At 32.5% G+C, this 21,591-nt stretch overlaps 1 protein-coding gene across 2 annotated transcripts; it reads left to right on the top strand.

Annotated features, from left to right (window-relative positions):
* The first annotated feature begins 483 nt into the window (after positions 1-483).
* LOC132748198 (WASH complex subunit 1-like) lies at positions 484-21,345 on the top strand. Of its 2 annotated transcripts, none has more exons than XM_060737760.1 (5): positions 484-593; positions 16,323-16,874; positions 17,332-17,543; positions 19,743-19,979; positions 20,755-21,345. In XM_060737760.1, the coding sequence occupies exons 2-5, from the start codon at positions 16,348-16,350 to the stop codon at positions 21,216-21,218; spliced, it is 1,440 nt and encodes a 479-aa protein (XP_060593743.1). In that variant the 5' UTR covers positions 484-593; positions 16,323-16,347; the 3' UTR covers positions 21,219-21,345. The 2 variants fall into 2 exon arrangements, with proteins under 2 accessions (XP_060593743.1, XP_060593742.1); XM_060737759.1 differs by lacking the exon at positions 484-593 and adding an exon at positions 16,055-16,179.
* The last annotated feature ends 246 nt before the right edge of the window (positions 21,346-21,591 follow it).

Here is a 21,591-nt window from a genome sequence, read left to right as displayed (position 1 = left end):
TCATTGCTGCAACTGTTTAGAATATTTTAAGGGGCCATACGTGGCTACCTGCAAGAGACAATATTCAGTGTATTACATTTTATATGGGGCTATACGTGGCTATCCACAAGCGAATAGACTGTCTATCACTGCCAACATTTAAGTTTTTTAAACGGGACCATACGTGGCTAAGTTATAGAAACAATGCACAGTCCATTGATGCACACGTTTAGAATTTTTCATGGGGCCATACTTGGGTACGTAGGAGACGCAGTACTCTTGCATAGGGGGTAAACATCTTTTATTTTTCAAAGGGGGGGGGGCAATAATAAGTCTGCCTCATCAACCATTTCAAAAATTTACACATGACTATTTGTCGCTATGGTCACTATATATATGTATATTTTCCATTTGCTAGAGTTACAATATTTTTTAAACATATCGTAATAAGCTGTATGATAGGCGGACCGAGGAAGAAAATACGCTCACAGATTTAGTGTCCTTGTGCCCAGCGGTTGATAGACCACATCACTGAAGCGATTGATGGCCTTAAGAGTATGTGTACGCAATGGGTGGACAATAGGAAGTTGTCTACATTAACTAAGCAGTTTTAGGTATAATTCAATGTTAACATTTATTTACGTTATAAAAATGTAATGCTTAAGAAAAATATGGTACCTGAATATGCAGAATTTTCTTACTTTTATGATAGAAATGATACAAAATAGAAAAAAAATGTCACATGATATAGAACTCCACTCCCCGCGGGTACCGCGTCCTTGCCCATTCCGATGTAATCAGAAAATTTGTTTCTTTACACATTGAATGCCATCAAATAGATCCACCATTAAAGTGGAAATGCTGCTTTTTGTGAATTTGGATAGAAATTGTTAGAAATTTTTTCATTTCAAATAAATTCTGTCATTGATAGGAAAATCCAAAGCTGCCTGTGTGTGCTGAAAAAACTTCTTTATTTTACCCCATATTTAATGGTTAAACTTATAATTTCATGTTCCGACAAGTGAAGGTCGTCTGCTGAAACTGTAGTGAGAGCATAGGCAATCTCCCTTTTTAAGCCCCGGGGGGTTTAATGCTTTAACTCCACATAAAACACAATATTTCAGAGATGCGACAATAAATTGATAACAACTACTATAATATCGCTTGGGCACACGATCATGTTTATGATACAGTATATACTCATGGTTTTGACCAGTCTTGTTTATTATATATACTCCTGGTTTGGACCCCGGGGTCTAAACCAGGAGTATTATATATACTGTGACATCTTCTATATTCTCTGCATAATTTCTCGTAATCTGTAGCTAAATTTATTGAAATGAAATAACTCCTGAAGTATTTTGAAGAAAATTTTCTTCATTAATTTGGTGACATAAAAGAAAGATTATATTCAATCCGTTTTTGAAGAGTTAACTGCTGAAATATTTATGAATTTGAGTTTTCTTGTTTCTTATATATACTCCTGGTTTGAACCCCGGGGTCTAAACCAGGAGTATATATATATATAACAGAAAAAATATTTTACCATTTGTTCATTCCGTGAAGTGTTTATGTCAGTAAAACCTATTGCAATATTATCAATATCATCAAATAGTTTTATAAACTATAGACATTTTTTTTATTCATCATTATATATATACTCCTGGTTTGGACCCCGGGGTTTAAACCAGGAGTATTTATAATGTAAGTCTAGAGAAATTGTTGGTATAGTCTGTCCCATTAAAAATGGAAATGATCTTTTGCCTGGTATGAATTAATAAAAACACGTTGAATAAAAATTAAAACTTTTTTGTAAACTAAAAAAAAGTCACCCTCGAGATTTTTCAGGATTTTTCTCTAAAGTGTCTAATTTTCTTGTAAAAGCAAAGTTTCATTTCTCTACGGCAAGTCTCTGTTGTTTATTTTCCGTAGCCATTGCCGAAGTACTCTTCATTTGGAGATGAACGGGAGAAAGCACGTGTCATGTTTCTAAAATGTACATGATGTTCTCGGGGTCGTTTCATGATTATTTTACAAAGCTGGATCTACAAGATGTAACAGTTTCGTTGCAATGCATGATAGAAAACTTTAAAAAATGAATAATAAGCAACAAGAACATCGAGTCACATGGAGTAGATCTAGAAATTGCACTTACTTTTAAGCTGAATAGAATCCCTATGAATTTCGAAATAGATCTTTATAAACGTCACGACAAATTCGCATTCTGAAGATCACTTCATTGCCAGTTTATATCCAGTTCCGTAGATCCCATTTTTTTACTTTGAAACTCCTGAATGGCATGACATTTACACTTATGATGATCCAGATTTTTTCATAATCCGTCTCATTATTAAAACATTGTTCCATTTGTGCAGTTATCTGGGTTAGCAAATGAAATATGTAAATGAAACACATCATAATCCAGTATGTTCCAAATCCATAATTCAAGAACGGCCCATCAATTTTAGTTCGACAGCACAATGTTTATAACTCTTGAAAATGGATTCCTGACGAAAAAACATTATTACGTCACCAACAATTTACGAAATATATGACGTAACAAAAATGCCTCGCGCTTTTTATGGATGATTCCAGTTGCGGCATTGACAGGGGCGGTTAGGCATATGTAACCTCATAGAGATAATTTTAAGCGAGATAAATTTGTCTTGATGGCATTTAAAATAATTTTTGTATACCCAGATTTTGCAGTAATTGTTAAAAGTACACCTTCAATTCATATATTAACAATAAAACTTTTGATAACATTTAAATAATTTTAAACACACTTAATGGCATGAATCTATGACAGAATACCTCTTCCATTAATTCACATATATAACCTTCGTTTTGATTTTATGTTTTCCCTACAAATTATCTCGTTATTCAAGAGTTATGTAAATCCTACTGTTTTAGCTACAAAATATACCATATGCGGTATTATTTTCTCCCGCGAAAAAGTATAGCTATTGTTTTTTCACTGAATATTTTCAAATTTTAGGAAGGCTATAATTATTTAGGACATCACTCTGTGTTTCTCTTTGACTCGATCTCCCCTTCATATTAACATAGTATGTAACACTTTGAGTCTACAAAAAAAAAACTTTTTGCCCCTGATTAAACGCTCCAATTCAATCTTATTCTTAATAATATCAAATCACTGCCGGTATTTCTGGACATTTTGTTAAATTATGAGACGGAAAATTAATCTGTATTTACAAGCTTAAAGTGTATAGGCCAACGTTTGGTTGCTCAAACTAGAAAGCATTTTTATATTCTTATAATTTACATTTTTCCTCGTTCTCTCATTAGCAAATGAGCTAGTTAAAGTAGACTCTGCAAAACAATACTGAACATATAGTGAATCAGTCCCCTTTCTATATATTTCTTTTCAGATTTGCATGCTAATATGTTATATTTGTTGGCGATTTATAACGTCAGGTTTCTGTTGTGAAAGTTAAAACCTACGAAAAGTTTTAACGCACGAACATCGCACCCGAAATAAGAAGGGTAACATATTTTTGTATCCCATCGGACCTGGTTAATCTAATTATTTTTAAATATACGTGATACATACTAATGGACAGTATTCAGACAACTACAGAATTATGTTAATCAAACATTAGCGAAGAACCATTTTTTTAGTCTTCTGGCTAGTGTTCCCGTTCCCTTACGACCCGTTGCGGTATTCAACATACGCGCTTGATTGAAAAGCTATCTAATCAAATCACTTCATAATATTGCTCTTTTTCTCTTAAAAAGAATGTAAAATACGACAGTGTATCATGGTAATTATATGATTATATAAATCTTTGTGTGTTATAATTTATAAAGCGGTTACTGATATTTCACTTCAAATGATTTTAAATTGATTATTTTAAATAATGGTTTGCTAGTAAAATTGCCTTTTCGACACCAACTTTGTTTCCATTTTTCATTTTAATGATAACATTCAGTTATTGATCAGTAAGTAAATAAGAATAATCAATTTTTTATAATTACCGAGTACATTTCACGCTAATTGTGAGACGAACCCTAAATGACGTCTGTATGGGCGCAGCCATTTTGAAATGGATGTCACGTCAGGTTACAACGTAAGTCAACGGGGAAAAATATAATTTTAACATTTTGACCATATTACTGACTTTATGGAAAAAATGAAAAACATGCCTAGAGATATTGATGTCAGGATTAACATGACATTAATTTAAATGATTTTACTATTATATTTAATAAAAAATGGAATATTCAAATTTGGTGGGACAGACTATAGTTATAAATATAAGTACACAAAAGAAAATAATTTCTGGGGAAAAAAGACTTACACAAGTGACTTCTTCAGGGGAAGTATTTCCTTGAACAGGGTTTTCTTAGGGGGTTCATTGTATTGATTTGTTTTTTGGGGGAAATTTGGGAGTTTGTATGTATTTACGGAATGAATGCGTCATTTTAATTACTTTTTTATCAATATTTTTTATGTATTTACGGAATGAACGAGACTGTCTAAAACACAAACCCCTCCGGGGCCTAAACCAGGATATTGCCAGAGCATATTCTGTTACAAAAAATTATACTGAAGCCAAAAAGGCATAGGTGTTCAGCGCGTTGATTGGTCACTACCCCCGGGCCAACGCCCCCCCTCATCCACTCTTCACTCCTACTACTTCTCAAAACCATGTAAACTGCAGTATTTTTCATTTTAAACATGTTTTAATATTTGGTTTATGCTTTTAACTCAATTACCTTCATCTCCCATAAAAAAAAATAAAAAAATGATATACAGTATATATAATATATTTAGTACTAAATACAAACTGTATATTATATATCATTTTTTTTATTTTTTGTGGGAGAAAACCGAGGCAAAAAAGTGATTTTTGGCAATTTTGAGATGTCCCCTCGTTGCCATGGTAACAGGAAATTTAAGACTGAGCATGTCGTTACAAAGACAATGGTCCAGTCAACATTTGTGCCAAGTTTGATTAGTATTGAAGCATTTTTCATAGTTTTATAGCAGTTTGAACTTGTAACAGGAGGCTTTTCAGTGAAAATGGCCATTTTTCACAATATGCTCATGGGGGAAAGGGTTAATGGAAGAAATAAAATGTAGGTCTTATTAAATTAGAATCCAGTTATCAATTTATTAATTGTTACCAGATTATCAAAGCATATATTGTCCAGCATTTTGAAATTTCATGTTTATTTGGGAGTACAGTTCAATAAAAAAAAAAATTCGACCTACCTACCCACCTTGAAAATTCTGGGTCGGGTTACTGCAAACAAACATTTTTTTAAGGATGGCCTTAACATAAAAAATTAAAACAATGTAAGAAATAAGTAAGACAGAAAAAATGTATATTTATGTATTTATATAATAACGACAAGGTTAAGAATCCAGCATTTAGCATAATCCGTCATTGGGAGTAAACGTCCATCATAAATGTGATTGTCATTTTTATGTGGTACCAGGTTATTAATACAATCGGCCGATTTATGTATTTCTATACACTGGCCATGTTTTAATATTGAAAAAAAAACAACAAACAAACAAAACAAAACAATAGTAGCCATGGAAGTTGATCATATCATAATAAATTGTCTGCAAACGTGTGTCATTAAAACATTGCTAGTTTGTTTTTTAATTTTCTTCATTTATAGTGCAAAACATTTAAAATCTAAATCGGAATAGGTGTAAGATCTTCCCATGGTGTCTCATATATTCTAAAGTTACACTTTAGTTTATAGAATAATTGATGCATAATAATATAAAAAATGATATTTATTCTGGTCCCAAATGTCCAAAACAATGGTCTGAAGTGTCTAACACATGATCCCAAATGTCCAACACATGGTCCGAAATGTCCAAAACAGTGGTCCGAAGTGTCCAACACATGGTCCGAAATGTCCAAAAATCTGGTCCGAAATGTCCCTCAATATGGTCCGAAGTGTCCCAAAATCTGGTCCGAAACGTCCATGGTCCGGAATGTCCTATTACCAATTAACATACCACGGTACCATAGTGCTCTCCGTATAAGCTCCCATTCTAAACATGGCTGACCGACCATAGATGTTTCTAATTAAAATCATTGAGTTATTCTATGAATGACATGTGTATTTTAAAGTCAAGATGCTACAGCTAAACACAATTCAATAAAATAGTATATATAAGTTCTTTTTATTTGTACAATTTGCTGGAAATAACAAGAACAGTGGTACTATAGGGGACCATCCTAAACCTATATCCGATACCAACTCGGCACAGGTCAACTCGGCCTACTTTTGAAAAAAAAAAATTAAACGTATTAACTATTTTTGTTACTGTACTTGCATGTTATCAAGGCAAGTTGTTTCAAATGAGATATCCTCACATTGATTACCTCCCTTGGCAGCATTGTTCTGATAATGGGAGATCTCTGCGTAGGAGATTGATATTATTTCATACTTCAGTAGAATTAAAGTATATTTAAAAGAAATTTGTTTCGTTCCCTCTTGCAGACTCGTTAAAAATTAGTTTTGATGCTTTTTGTTTGTAAAATAATCTTCGATAGAATAAGAAATAAAAACGTGTTTACTTATTCAAGTCAAGTAAGTTTTATTTATGGAAGTGGCTAGCCGTACGGGCCTGTACGGCTAGTAAAAAGTTCAAGCCATACATGAGTCACGTACAACTAGCAAGGACACACTGTATTGGCTAGACGTACGGCAATTTCAAAATTATATGGTAGTCGAAAATGCATATGTTATTTTATGACTTTAAGCGAAGATTTTAACCAAGAAACAGCAATTGTCTTCGTATATTTACTTTTTAGAGATTAATCGCCTTAATTGTTGGCTACAGTAAAAAAAAGTACGAATATCGATCTTTGTCATCTCAAGAGTCAGGATAAAAATAGCGTTTGGTCGCAGTTAAATAACATCAATTGAAATAGAGTAACTTCGGGTAATTTCGACACTTTAAGAGAACTTTGCTCACAAAAGTTTAGGTGTCGATGTTACAAGATCCGATTTTAACCCGAATGTGAAACTAACATTTTTGGAATACTTCAGATTCTTGATTGTGTAAACGAACAGGAATGTCTTGTTTGATTTGCAAATGTCTCTTTTACGAACATAGATACCGTCGTATAATTTTGACATGTTTCGTCTAATTTCGACATACTCCAATTTTATTTATTTTTTAAAATGAAAGGAGAACATCAAACATTTATTTGTTTTACTGTGCAATTAGATAAAGATTTATAAACATATTCAATGATTAAAATTTTTAATATAATTGCATTTTTTGTTATAAGACAATAAAATGACATTCAACTTATGAAAGAATTTGAGGATATAATAAATAAAATAATTTATTTTCGAAGTAACAATTGTGTTTCTTTTAAGTTTTGAATAGGTTCATAATTATATTCTTTACAGTACAGTACATGCGCGAATATATTTGATTGATAAGAACGTTACCTGTGTATTGCTTTTGCAATAATTTGAAGTAAATATATATCGCTATTTAGTACAGACAGACAGACATGCACAATCATTGACCATCAATTATCAAACCGGACACAAAACTCGCAAACAAAGGTGTATTATTATCACTTACTCAAGAGGCAATTTAAAATTCAAATGTTCGTCCGTTTGTGAAAAATGCCATCTATTTGGACATAAAGTACACTTAATCCATTTCGTAATGTCACCACTTTGTGCATCCAAACACACTTAATTGCTAAATTTGACCAAAAAAGTCTCTTCAGTGTCAGCAATAGCTGGGGAATTTCAGAAATTTGATTTTGGACGATTGTCATAGACATGAAATACAGGACTAAGCCAACGACACGATTGATTATGAAAAGTACACTCGAACCTTTGTCCAAAGACAATGAGGACTAATCAAAGACGAAATAGGGCCCAAGCAGAAGATTTTAATGCTCATGACAGTAGTCGGTAGGTTCCTTTGTCAGTACACAAGACAGGATAAGGGAAAACAGCATTAGGATGAGCAGAATGACTCAGTGTTTATGAACAGTGTACGGGATGTCCTGTGCCAGAAAGAAAAATACAGGGGTTAGCAAGAACTGCAAAAGGCTGTGTAGACGGAAATTTGTCAAAGGACTTATGAAAATTTGGTGATGCTAAATCTTTGTTAGTTACAATGCATATTTGATGAAGTCAGGTTGGTAATGTCAATAGAGGGTTGGAAATTATGATTAGCATTCTGCAGTTTGGCAACCTGAAATTAAAATAACCCTATGTTTGTTTATTTATTTATTTTTAATTAACGTATTTGAATTATTTATTAATGCATGTAGAGCTAGTAACTATTGTGATTTTAAAGTTTTAATATTGCTATGACAATGTGTCGAAATTGGCCGACAGAGAAGATAAATATCGTTCAATTTCGACACCCTATACAATTGTTATGCGTCTTATTATTGAGAATAAACTCGGGTTAAATGTTAATAACATTCATAATTTCATATTTAAGTTTTTTGGGGATCGTTTTAAAACCAATAAAAAAATAAAAAAATAAATTGGTGAATTTATGTCCCAAGATTTAAACATGAAAACCGACCCTTCTTATAAGATTCTGAAAATTTGCCTTTTTTTGGGATAAAAATTACGAAGAAATTTAAAATCCATAGCCCGGGAAAATTTTTTAAAAAAGGAAGACTGCCTAAAATACCAAAAACCAAGGGGATGACGTAACATATAGTTCTGACATCGTAAAATTGATTTAAATAAAGAAAGGAAAATGGTGTTTAATTGTTAATATAATAGGAAAAGGGAAGGGAAGGTTTTGGGAAAATTACAAAAGTGTCGACATTACCCGAAGTTACTCTAGTTTTAAAAAAAATTTTTTTTTGAAAAATCCTTTTTTGTTTCTTTAAATTTTAAAATTTTGGGCCCCTTTTTAAAATGAAAAAAAAAAAAAGCGAAAAAAAATGTTAGGGGCTTGAAAACTATTGCTAAATTACCGACAGTATAGAATTTTGCCCCCATCATTAAGGAAATTTTGTATTTTCCCCAATGAAACGCTTTTTAAAAATTCTTTTAAAAAGCCCCTGGGTGGGCCTTTAAAATTAAAGGCAAATTTAAAATTGATTGGGGTTTTATGTTGTATTTATTACTCAAATTTAAAAAATTTAAATTACTTTATTTTTGTTTTCACCTTTTTTTTTTTTTCCAATGTTTTTTTTATTTATTCCACTGGGAAATAAATTATTTATTCGACCCTTTGTGTTTAAAAATTAAAAAAATTCATTTTTCATACAAATAAAAACAAAAAAATTTTGATCTTTGGGGGCCAAAAATAAATATCCCATTTTTCGATTTCCCAAAATTTTTGAAAAGTGCCGTAGCTAAAACAAAAAATTTTGGCTAGTCGTAGTGATTTCACATACGGTTTAGAACTTTTTGGCTAGCGGAAAGGGGCACGTAGGGGCTAGCCATTTCCCCTTTTTTTTATAATTTGGGATGCATCAAAAAATAAACTTTTAGCTTTGATGAGTTTTTTAATTAACCGACTATTGTATTAAAAAACACATTTTTTAAGATATGATAAATCGAAAATTGGGTTTAAATAATTAAAAAAGACAAATTTGCATTGCACTAACAAATAGAGAAAAAAAAAGGGATTGCACTAGCATTTAACATAGCAAAAAAAATTTTAAGAAATAATACATATCAAGAACTAGTAAAAAAAAATAAAAAAATTTTTCCCTTTAGAAAAAACATACTATTAAAGGTTAAAAAAATTTCAATCCCCAGCCTATATAAAACCACAAACATTTAAAAAAGAAAAACTTTAAGCATACGTCAAAAAAATACACAAGAATGCATAAACAAACTAAAACAAAACAAAAAAAATTAATAAAAATATTTTTATATGTTTTTTATTTAATTATCAAAAACAAAAATGTAATGCATTTTTTAACATGCAAAAGTATTTTTTAAAAGTTTACAAGGGGTGGATTGTTTTAAAAAGTTTTAATTTTCCCAAAACAATTTTGGGAAAAATCCTTTACATTTCCAAAAAAGAATTTTATAAAATTTTAAAAAGAAAACATTCTTTTCAAGTTTTTAAAAAAAATCCAAAATGATGAAAAATTTAATTATGGGTTCCAAAACAAACCCCAATATATTAATAAATAGAAAAAATGGGCCGAGTTGACCCCTTTTCCAGATAGGGGCCGAGTAATGTTTTTTGGGCCCCCGGGGGGACTCCTTAAAAAAGTTTGTTTCCGTAACGCGGGCCGACTCAAAAAAATTTTCCCCTAAACCAAATTTTTTTTTTATGGCTTAAAATTTTTTTTTTTTGGAACAAAAAAATTAAAAGCTTGGGGTTTTTTTTTGTTTTTTTAAAGGTTAAAAGAAGAATCAAAATGTAATTTTATTAAAAATTTGGGAAATTTGTTTAAAAAATTCATTAATTGTTACCCGATTAAACAAACAATATTTGTCCCAACATTTTTGAAAATTCCCTGTTTATTTTGGGAAATTTCAAGCCAAATAAAAAAAAAAAAAATCGAACGCTACCTACCCACCTTGAAAATTCTGGGTCGGGTTACTGCAAACAAACATTTTTTTAAGGATGGCCTGACCCTGATACATTTTTCATGGTTTTCAAAATCAAATCAAAGGTGCTACAGTTGTTTGTAAATAAACTGGTTCCGGCGCATTGACCAGTTCTGAACAATCAATCTAGCCATTCATGTAAACGTCAATAAATATAGAAAATAAAATATTTACTGGTCTTATATTGTTTATTGACATTAACAAATAAATAATTTAGTTAATATTCTATATACACTTGCTCATACAACCTTTATATATTGACAGATGTTTTTCATATTTGTTAGGAAGATAACTTGCATAGTATTCCCTTTCCCTTTTGAAATTTAAGGGGGAGGGGTCCCGGTCACCAAATGCTAAAAATAATTTTTACAAATTTCCCCCTACCCGCCTTTATTTAATTTTATAGGGTTTATTTCATATTTTGGGACATGTACCCAAAGAAAAAATTGAATTGGGGAAATTTTTTTTCCTTTGGGGGATTTAAGGGTCAGTTTTGGGCAGGGCCAAAAAATGCTAAAAAATAGATTTTTTCCCCTTTTGTCCATAAAAGCCCTTTATTTTTTGACAGATGTGTTTCATAATTTTGGTAGGGAAAATAACTTTCATGATATTCTTTTTTTTTGACGAGGGAAAGGGGTTTAGTAAAAAAAAAGCAAAAAAAGCCAAAAAAAAAATTTTTAAATTTTTTTTTCACATTTGCTTTTTACAAAACCCTTTTTTTTGGGGTGAGTTTTTTTTTAGTGACTATTTGAAGAAAATGAAAAGGGTAAATTTTAGTCGGCTCGGGGGTCTGCATTGGGTTAAAATTTTTTGTAAAGTCCAAAAAATCTCAATTTTTACTTGAGCCCATTCAATTAAAACTTACAATACCTTTTTTTAGTTTAAAAATGTACATTTAGACTGACAAGTTTTGGGTAACTCTGGCCTAAAAATATTTACAGAATTTTGCCAATTTTTTAAATTAAAAATTTTGGTTAGTCAAATATTCCCCAAAGTTATTGGCTTAAAAATATTAATTAAAACTTAACCAAACCTTATAATTAAAATAACCAAAGTACATCAAAATTTGACAAGTGGTTTAAACCTTTTTTACAATTATCCAAAAATTTTTCAGAATTTATTTCCCCCTTTTTTAAATTGGGAAATTTTTTTTTAAAATTTTGTTTTAAGGTCAAATATTTCCAATTAAGCTTGAGATATTCAAATTTTTCCCAAACTTTTTTTTGTAAAATGTAAAAAAACAGTTTGCAAAGTTTCAAACTCTGGGCCCGCAATATTTGGGAGAAAATTAAAATTTCCCCTTTTTAAAAATTAGAAATTTTTGGGAAAAGGGAATTCCCCAAAAAATATTTAAATTTAAACTTACACATTTTTACTTAGGGGCCAAATCTCAAGAAATTTATTATCTGGCCCTGTATTTTGACCCGAAATTAAAGCTCCCCCTTTTTTAAAAAAAAATTCCCTTTCTTTTTTTTTAAATTTTTAAAAAATGCAAGTTTTTCAAAAATCTCTGAAACCTTAAATTAAAAGATACAAACTTGAAAATTCATATGTAATTTTGTGGTATAAATAATGAAAAAAGCACATATCCTTTTGTCATTGGGACATGTAAATTTTGGCCTGATTTATCTCCCCCCTTTTTTAAATTAGTCTCTTGGTTAATGTTTAGATGTAAGTTTTACATATCTCAATAACTATCAGAGATTTGAAACTTCACATATGCATGAAGGGTCATAATTGTATGTCACTTACCAAGTTCCATAACTCTATCTTGCATTTAGGCTGATTTATCATTCATAATAATAAAGCAGTGATTTACTTGATGAAACATCTTAATAACAAGCCTTTGTACCTTTTCGGTCAATTATATGTATTCATCGGTAAGCATTATTATACTCAATAAAACACCTGTGGTGACAACTTTTTCGAATAGTCGAGCCTTACTGTCCTCAGACAGTTCTTGTTTATATTTGGTAGGATGATAACTTGTATGGTCTTCTTCCTTTGGATTGAGGTAGGGGTCAGGCTTTTCCCCAAGGGCTTTAAGCACCATGCTCCCGCTGTGCCTTAATCTCCAAATCAATCTCACCAATGTGCCATAAAATTCATCGCAGAGCTTGATTTTTCCGATCTCTATCATTCAATGGTTTATTATTTTGTTTAACGCTTTCATTAAATCTGACAATAAACACATTGGTGGTCAATTAGCATGTGTGACAGCAGATTAACAGGTTGTTTACGCCTGTTTATAGGGTACAATAAATTCAGTCTGTAAGAAGTCCGTCTGTCCTCGGTCCTGGCTTACATGTACTAAAAATGTACAAATTTTGAAATTTTGTATAACCCATGAAGAAAAATCGTAAAATAATAAATAAATATTTAATCTGATATTATCAAAATCAATAATAACTAGAATGGTGAATGTTTTTTTGCAGAAAACAGACAAATTTTCATTTGTCACATATTTTCATGATGCGCTATTAATAATTAAAAAAGGGTTGCAAAAATCTTTTGTGTGTATTAACACTTAAAATGGAGTTTATGAATGAAATTTCATAAGGTATTGTTTACATTGGTTGAGATGGAGATATTTGCCAGTGTGTGTTTGTTATATACTTACAGGAGGGGAGGATGGGGTTGTTGATTGAATCAGGTAGAAAACAGCATAATGGTCTGATGAGGATGGGTTTTGGACATACATGTATAACCATTTTCCTAAATAAGCTTTTTCATCTGTTCAAACTCTGATGCCCTCACCCCTTACTTGGATTAGTTAAAGTATTGAAATAAAAGTATGGAACTGTAAATATGTAAATAAGGAAAGAACTTGTGTGTTTTAAACAGTGAAGAGTGTCTGTGTAGATAAACAGTTAATGCATATATTGTATATAAAAGGGTTCTTTCTTCCATTGTATTGTTCATCTTAATTTTATGATACACAGTAATTAAGTGAAATAACAATTGTTTGTTTGTTTTGGGTTTTTACGTCACATTGACACAGTATAGGTCATATCGCGACGTTCCAGCTTTACTGGTGGAGGAAGACCTCAGGTGCCCTTCTGTGCATTATTTCAGGCACGAACCGCACCTGAGTAGAACAACCGACTTCACTTTTGCCGATAGAGCCTTTATTTATGGACCGAATTTGTCTTTCATGTTTGGTTGGAAGATAACTTGCATGTTTTTCCTTTCAATTGAGTTTGGGGTCAGTTTGGTCAAGGTCAAGAAGGCCAATAAAAGATTTCTACACATTTGCTAAAACAACCTTTATTTCTTACTGATATTTTTTCATATTTGAAAGGATGATAACTTGCATCCCTGTATTGAGTTAGGGGCCATTTGAAAATAGATTTTTACACTTTTTTATACAGCCTTTGTTGTTTTTTTACCACCAATGTCTCATACTTACATGGAATATACCTAATGTGGTCTTTTTATGTTTGGATGGAGTTTAGGGTCGCTGGGTTCAAGGTAAAGTCTTGCATTTACATGACTGTGTATATAATTATAAATACGTTCTTTTTTGTTTTATTGTTATAGACAAGGCATGCAACATCCAAGTGCTAAAATTAAGGGTACCATAAAATCCCAAATTAATGCCCCCGGGGCGTAACATTTTTCAAAAGGGGGCGTTTAATATAGGTTAAAAAAAAATCTTTAAAAAAAATCTCAAAAAAAAAAAATTAAATTATCTCTTCAAACGATGTAAAAAATATCCACACACACATCATCACCCTGTCAACCCATGATACCTTTGATCTACACCGCTCTCTCTCTCTCTTATTTTCTAATTTTCCTAACGGTACAACACATTCAACTCAAACTAGACATATGGATAAGTCAAAGGAATGGGCAGGTCAAGTTCAAATTTAGTCATGGTTCAATGATTTTTGGGAGAGTTATGCCCCTTTTACTTTGAAAATAATATGAAATTTTCAGTTTCCGTTCATTATCTCCCCAACAGTGTTACATATTCAACTCAGATTTGACATATGGATATGTGAAAGGAATGCGCAGGTCAAGTTTGAATTTTGTCATGGTTCGCTGATTTTTGGCAGAGTTATGTCCCTTTCACTTTGAAAATAATATGAAATTTTCAGTTCCCATTCATTATCTCCCCAACAGTGTTACATATTCAACTCAAATTTGACATATGGATATGTGAAAAGAATGCGCAGGTCAAGTTTGAATTTTGTCATGGTTCAATGATTTTTGGTTATGTCCCTTCAACTTTGAAAAAAAGGAAATTTTCAGTTCCCATTCATTATCTCCCCAACATATTCAACTCAAATTAAAGATATGGATATGTCTTTAGAATGCATTGGTCAATTTCGAATTGGGTCATGGTTTGATGATAGCTGACAGAGTTATCCCTCTTGAACTTTGAAAAAAAAATCAAAAAATTTAAGTTTCCGTTCATTATCTCCATAATGGTTGTACACATTCAACTCAAATTTGACATATAGATACATCTTAGGAATAAGCAGTTCAAGTTTGAATTGAGTCGTCAGGTTCAATGATTTTGGACAAATTTATCTTTCTTGAATGTTGGAAAAATTTTGAATTGTCAGTTTCAGCACTCATACTTTTGTGGAAATGTATGTAGCCATTATTTTGGCTACAAATATGCAATATGCAATTTACAAAAGGTTAAGACTGAATAATTTCAGTGCCTTGAACATTGTATAAAAATGGTTTGTGTTAACATTGAATAGTTTTAAGGGCTTTGAACTTAAAATGAAAAAAATAATTTGTGCAAACAAATTTGGAACTAAATATTATAACATCTGAACTTTTGGCTGCATGCGGGGGCATTTTATCAGGATTTTAGGGTATGTCAATTCTTGGTGTCAAATTTTCCACTGGTTGGTAATAATGTAGGATTTTTGCATTGAATCAATGCAATATATATTTTTCTATGGAAACTGACTATGAATAGATTCTTATTTACATGCAAATTACCGCAGTAAAGCCCGGAAGTAAGAAATCACCCAGGTCCAAAAGATGAGACTGTCATAATATGTACTTAATGTAGCCTGGTATTTACAATTGAAATGCATTAACAAAGAGATCAGATGAGTCTAACGCACATGCAAACAACTGGATTTTACATACTTTTAAATAGTCTTATGCTCCACAAGTGACCTATGTGCCTGTATTTTAAGAAAGATTCTACTTGTAGAACTGAAGGTAATTCCTAAGTCGAAAGTGTTCTCCCACAACATGTGCGTGGTTCCCCATTCAGTTCTATGTTAATGTATGTGAAACGGAAGCCGGAGATTACTTCTGGTAGAAATTACCTTCTACAAGTAGAATACAGGCACATACATGTAGGACTTAGTGCCACTCATGGAGCATAAGACCATTTAAAAGTAACGTCAAATTGACCTAAGCTTGTATGTCAAAATGGTTTCTGACCAATAAATTGACAACCAATTGGCCCTCAAACTTCTTAGAAGCATTGATCTTCAGGGCAGTAAAATGTATGCCAAAACAGTTTCTGAGCAACATTGCAACTTCGGACATGCTGACAAGGACATGCAGGTTTTACAAACATCACCAATTCTTATTATATTTTTTTTTAGAATCCTGCACTGAAAAAAGTGGAGCAGACTGCTTTTTAGAAAGTTTAAGGTCTGTTTAATATATCATAACTTTTATTATAACATCACTTTTGCATTTTGATAATTTGTAATAAAGTAATTAATATTGCATCAGCTCTTTTGTATGGTATTTGTGAGTGATAATAATGTATTTATACTCCTTTTTTATTTCAGGAAAGATCAAATACTCTGTAACCAAATGCCCATGATGAGTAACCAGCCATTCAACATCCCCAGCATAGCTGAGGATCTTCGCCGGGATGAGACTATTCACCAGATTGTAGATTCCCTTGAATACCTTGACAAGATTGCCGATGAAATCTTCACTCGTATTCACACCAGAGTCGCAAATAACCAAGCTAACTTACAAAAATTAAATGACAGAGTGAGTCTCGCTGAAGCAAAAATAAGTAAGATTAGCGGAAGTAAAAAAGCAACAAATGTCTTCGCTTCTGCTAAATATCCTGCACCTGACACAACAGAATTTTATGAAACCGTATTTAAACCAGAAAATAAATTGAAAAGTCCAAAGAGACAGAGTTATCATGTACAGGATAAACATAAGACTGTAGACGAGAGTGTGTTGAAGGAGAAGCTACAGTATTATCATGTTAAAGGAGGTAGAAAGAAAAAGAACGACCAAAATCGTGGAGAGGGTCTCGGTGGACTGCCCAGAGAAATACCATCTGTCAGTGCCTTACTTCTATTTAATACTTCTGAAAATCCGTAAGTCATGGCATTTTATCATTTTTTTAAATTTCTTAAAAAATTAATTGTAAGTTCATTTTTGAAAAAAATTTGTAATGAAATTTAAAAAAAAAGAACTAGCAAGCACTTTAGAAAAAGTTTTCATTCCTTATTACATTGAAGACATAATATATTTAGATTGTTCAAACATGTTTATTTAATTTTGCTTGTGAACATATTGCTTGCAAATTCTTTTAATATGTTCATGAACCTTACACAAGTTACTGTCATGAAAGGGAATTTAACAATTTGAAGGTAACAGAAGATCCTATAGGTCAGTTTTGAAATTCAGCATAAAAATGTGGTGACGAAAATTTATGGTATGAAAGTAACGTCAAAATATGTATATTAAAGTTTTCAATTTTGATTTTAAAAATTACTGATTTATTCATCAAAAAGCATTGATAATCTTTTGAATATATAATGCTGTTTACAGGTATAAGAAATATGTAATCAAGGATCCTCTAGGTGTGGTCACTAAGACTAGAACAGCGTTAGAAGAGGAGGATTCTGGGATGGCAGATGCACCAAACACAATCAAAACAAATGAAGAGCTGCAGCATTTACAAGCAGATAATTATTTCTATGTTCCAGGAATCGGAGATGTTCCAGAGCTTGATTTGCCTATAGCACTGCCAAATCTATTAGGTAAATTAGTTATGATTATGTTTACCTAGTTTAATATAAATACGAGGGTTGTCCAAAAAGTTCGTGCACTGCAGTTATTGTCGTCAGAGATATTAATAAAAACAAATGAATTATATATCACTTGAAGGGGAAATCTGTCTCAAATAAGAAAACAAAAGAAAAAGCCAAGTAATGGGCGTGTCATGTAAAAGAATGGTCATTAAGTTACCTTAGTAACGTAATACCGGCGCACGACAAAAAATTGGGAAAGTTCATAACTGTTATTGTATTAATTGTTTGTTGCTTGTAAAGTGGCATTTGCTTTTTATGTTATAATTTGTTTTACTGTCAATAGAGGAATGATTGATGCAAAGTATTTTATAGTTTTTATTGTTCTTATGGAACGTACATGTAACATATTCCACCAGTACACGAATATATTGGACAACCCTCGTCACATGCGCCGGCTTTACGGACGGACGTCTGCCTGACGATTGTCATCGTCTACCGACTCTCGCCCTTCTTCAGAGCGTTTGTGCCATTTAAAAACCAGCCTTCGTGACACTGAACTTGTCCCGCTTGCCATTTTAAGTTCTTTGTAGGTATGGGTTGGTGTTGTACCAATATTTGCACAAAATGTAATGATCGTCCGTATTTCCAGCCGTTTAGAGACTGACATTTTCACGTAATTACAGTATTGACGACCTCACAAAAATGTGTGTTAACGACCGTTACAATAGGGCAAATGTCATAATATTTTCTAGTGACGTTAGAAATATGTACACACACTTTTCCCTGAGATTTAACTTTCATATGTAGTGTTAAAAGAATACCGTGATGCCTCAAATTAATGAACTAACCCATTTTTTTGTCGTGCGCCGGTATTACGTTACCAAGGTAACTGTATGACGATTCGTGTTCACGACATGCCGATTACATGTTTTTTTCTTTTGTTTTCTTATTTCAGACAGATCTCCCCTTCAAGTGATATATAATTCATGTTTTTCTATCAATAACTCTCACGACAATAACTGCAGTGCACGAATTTTTTGGACAGCCCTCGTATGAGCCGCGTCACGACAAAACCGCGCAGTCTGATCAGGATCCATGCTGTTCGCTTACCAACCCTTTTAGTTTTACGAGTAGAGGAAATAATAGCAAACAGCATGGATCCTGATCAGACTGTGCGGATGCGCAGACTGGTCTGGATCCATGCTGGTCGCAAACCCATTATGTTGGTATTGTCATGACGCGGCTCATATATATATTTGAATTCTCCTGTGCAGTTTTATTCAATCTGAAAAAGTTGTATGAACATGTAGGTCATATATACATGTAGTTGATAAATATTTTAGTGGCTCGGGTTGTATATGAAAACAATATTTCTATACAACCTGTCGAGTATTATTATAAAAATTTATTATTCAACATATTTCCTTTTTTAGAGAAAAAAATGAGATTTCTTCATAAATTGACTTCAGCTGTGCATATAAAACTACATAAACATCACAGTTAGCCAATGAAAAGATCTGTTACAAATGTACAGTATTAAAATTTACTATATATATATGGTTGTATCTAAGTTTGTTAAAGAAAATTAATGTAAAGAAGATACATGTAAGTTTAGAAATTGTACTGCAAAATGATACTGCCAGTAACTTTTTGCAAATCCGATTTTCCCACCATTAATTTCTTTTACATGTTGATACTAATATGAAATGATACCACCAGCAATATTCGTATTATTCCATAAAACTTAAAGGTTTAGTTGGAAATTTTGTACATGTATATAAGTATATATGAAGGGAAATATTGTAGATATTCTATATATTATATAAATGATACTATTTCAGTGTTTTTTTTCTCTACATTGGGAATGGTGCCGGTACCAGACTGATTGGGAAAAAATGCGTTATTTTGACTAAAATTTTGAATTTTTTTAATGCATTTTTTCAGCTACAAATGAGATTAGACATCATGAATAAAGATAGCTAACAGCTTCTACTGTCCAGATAGAACTATTGAGTGGTGATTTATATGAATATGTTGGATTTAAATGATTTTAGAAAAATCACTTTGCATTGTGGGCATTTTGAACAGCCATTTTGGGAATTTAACATTGGAAATTGGGAATTTTAATGTCTATTTTCTATTGGGAATGGTCCCGTTTTAGGGTAGTAGTTATATAAAGAAAAAAAAACACTGTATTTCTTGTTATAGGAGTTGCTGATGATGTAACATTCAGTGCTGACCAAGATAGCTCTATTGCACCAACTGTGATGGGTGGTAACATTCCAGACTTGCCTTCAGTTGTACCAACAACTGAACCTCTACCAGCAGGTCCAGCATCAGAGGGTGGACCACCGCCCCCACCGTCTGGACCTCCCCCGCCGGAACCACCACCACCTCCACCCCCTTCTGGGGCTCCACCCCCACCACCACCGCCACCACCACCAGGTATGCTCTCTTATAGAAAATATTACACAGTTACATGTAAATATAACTCAAAATTTAGCATTTCTTAATAGAGACAGTATTTGAACATTTATTTAATTTGAATGGCTAGGTTACTGTCAAATGATTTGGTGTAAGTTTTCTGAAACATAGATATTTAATATCATCTATTTATTGTGTTGGTTGAATACATTGCATATTGATTCCATGTAGTTTTATACTGCATTTTAAAGTTGATTTTAATTGTGCATGTGGTAAGAATTATCCCTTAACTCTTTCATGGATTTTGACTGAATTATACCCATTTGTAAACTTGATAATGCCTAGTTGTGTATAGATTTGCATGCAAGTTCTGTCTCCCAAACCTCATATCTTCACACCAATATTCAGAGTCGTAGGTGGCTGTCAAAGATTTAAACAAATAATGGGAAATTCCCACACTGTATGCAAATTTAAGTGTAAAAATGCTATAAATATACACTATTACTTGATTACAATTAAGAACAAATACGCATGCCGTATGTTTAATTTTAATGTATTAATTTAAGCTCGATGGCAAAACAAGTTCTTGCATTAATTACTGCTGGGTCCACTTCCTGGAACCAACCTGCAGTACTCAACCAGGGTTGAGAGGCAGGCACCTTAACCACTAGACCACCGATATGTCTTAAAGTAAACCATATTGATAGAGGAAATAACTTCTTAAATATAAATTTGTTCTGTAATGTGCCCAATATCACTACACAATTTGTTTAGTTTGATTTTCATAATATTTCAGGTCCTCCTCCACCTGGTGCCCCGCCTCCACCCCCACCCAGTGGGGCTGGAGCTCCGCCTCCTCCTCCACCTACTGATGTTCCACCTACAGTAAGCAGTGGAGATGGAGGGCGCACAAGTTTAATGGATGCTATAAGAAAAGCTGGAGGAACAAAAGGGGCAGGGCTTAAGAATGCAAAGGACAAACACGATGAAAAGAAAAAGAAGAAAAAGGAGGAGAAACAGAGTTCAGGCGGTGCTAGTAAAGGAGGCGGAGATTTAATGGGTGATCTATTTGCTAAGTTGACTATGAGAAGAAAAGGTATATCTGGATCAGGCAAAACTGGGGACGGGGGAGGTGGAAAGAGCGAGGGTGCAGGAGTCGGTGATGCGATGGACAAAATATCATCAATGATTCCCGCACCACCAAAACCTGCGGAGAGTAGCAGTCCAACAGGTGGTGATGAAGAAGAGGACTGGGAATGATAAGTTAGAATAGATAGTGATAATTTGTGCAATATGTGATATTGAATTGTGCTAAATTTTGATTAATGTATGAAAGTTTGTTTTGTTTGTTTATTAAGGTAAACCAAATAATTAATGATTCTTTTTTTTTTATCAGAATGATAGGCATGCTATCTTGATGGTAACTTAGTTTTTACGGATATTGTTCTGGACAGATTACAATCATAAAATCTTATCAAACTAAGCTGAGTTGTTAGGGATATGAACTTAACTTGAAAGTGCGTAATTTATTTTGAAATTTATGTAAAAACTGGTAGTTTATTAGTATAAACATACACTCTTTGACTAGCACTTTAAGGCTCACAATGATCAGTTTTTCATACTATTACTTGAC

Source organism: Ruditapes philippinarum, unplaced genomic scaffold (genome assembly GCF_026571515.1).
Source record: "Ruditapes philippinarum isolate M1 unplaced genomic scaffold, ASM2657151v2 ctg12853_1_1_1_1, whole genome shotgun sequence".
Classification (NCBI taxonomy): domain Eukaryota; kingdom Metazoa; phylum Mollusca; class Bivalvia; order Venerida; family Veneridae; genus Ruditapes; species Ruditapes philippinarum.
The sequence above is the reverse complement of the archived record's forward strand: the minus strand, read 5'-3'. Positions and strand labels throughout refer to the sequence as shown.

Excerpts from the sequence above, each read along its gene's own strand:
- LOC132748198 (XM_060737759.1), top strand. The coding sequence starts at position 16,070 with ATGCTGACAAGGACATGCAGGTTTTACAAACATCACCAATTCTTATTA. Across the intron at positions 16,180-16,322 it reads TGCTTTTTAGAAAGTTTAAG|GAAAGATCAAATACTCTGTA; the intron begins GTCTGTTTAATA and ends TTTTTATTTCAG. Across the intron at positions 19,980-20,754 it reads ACCACCGCCACCACCACCAG|GTCCTCCTCCACCTGGTGCC; the intron begins GTATGCTCTCTT and ends ATAATATTTCAG.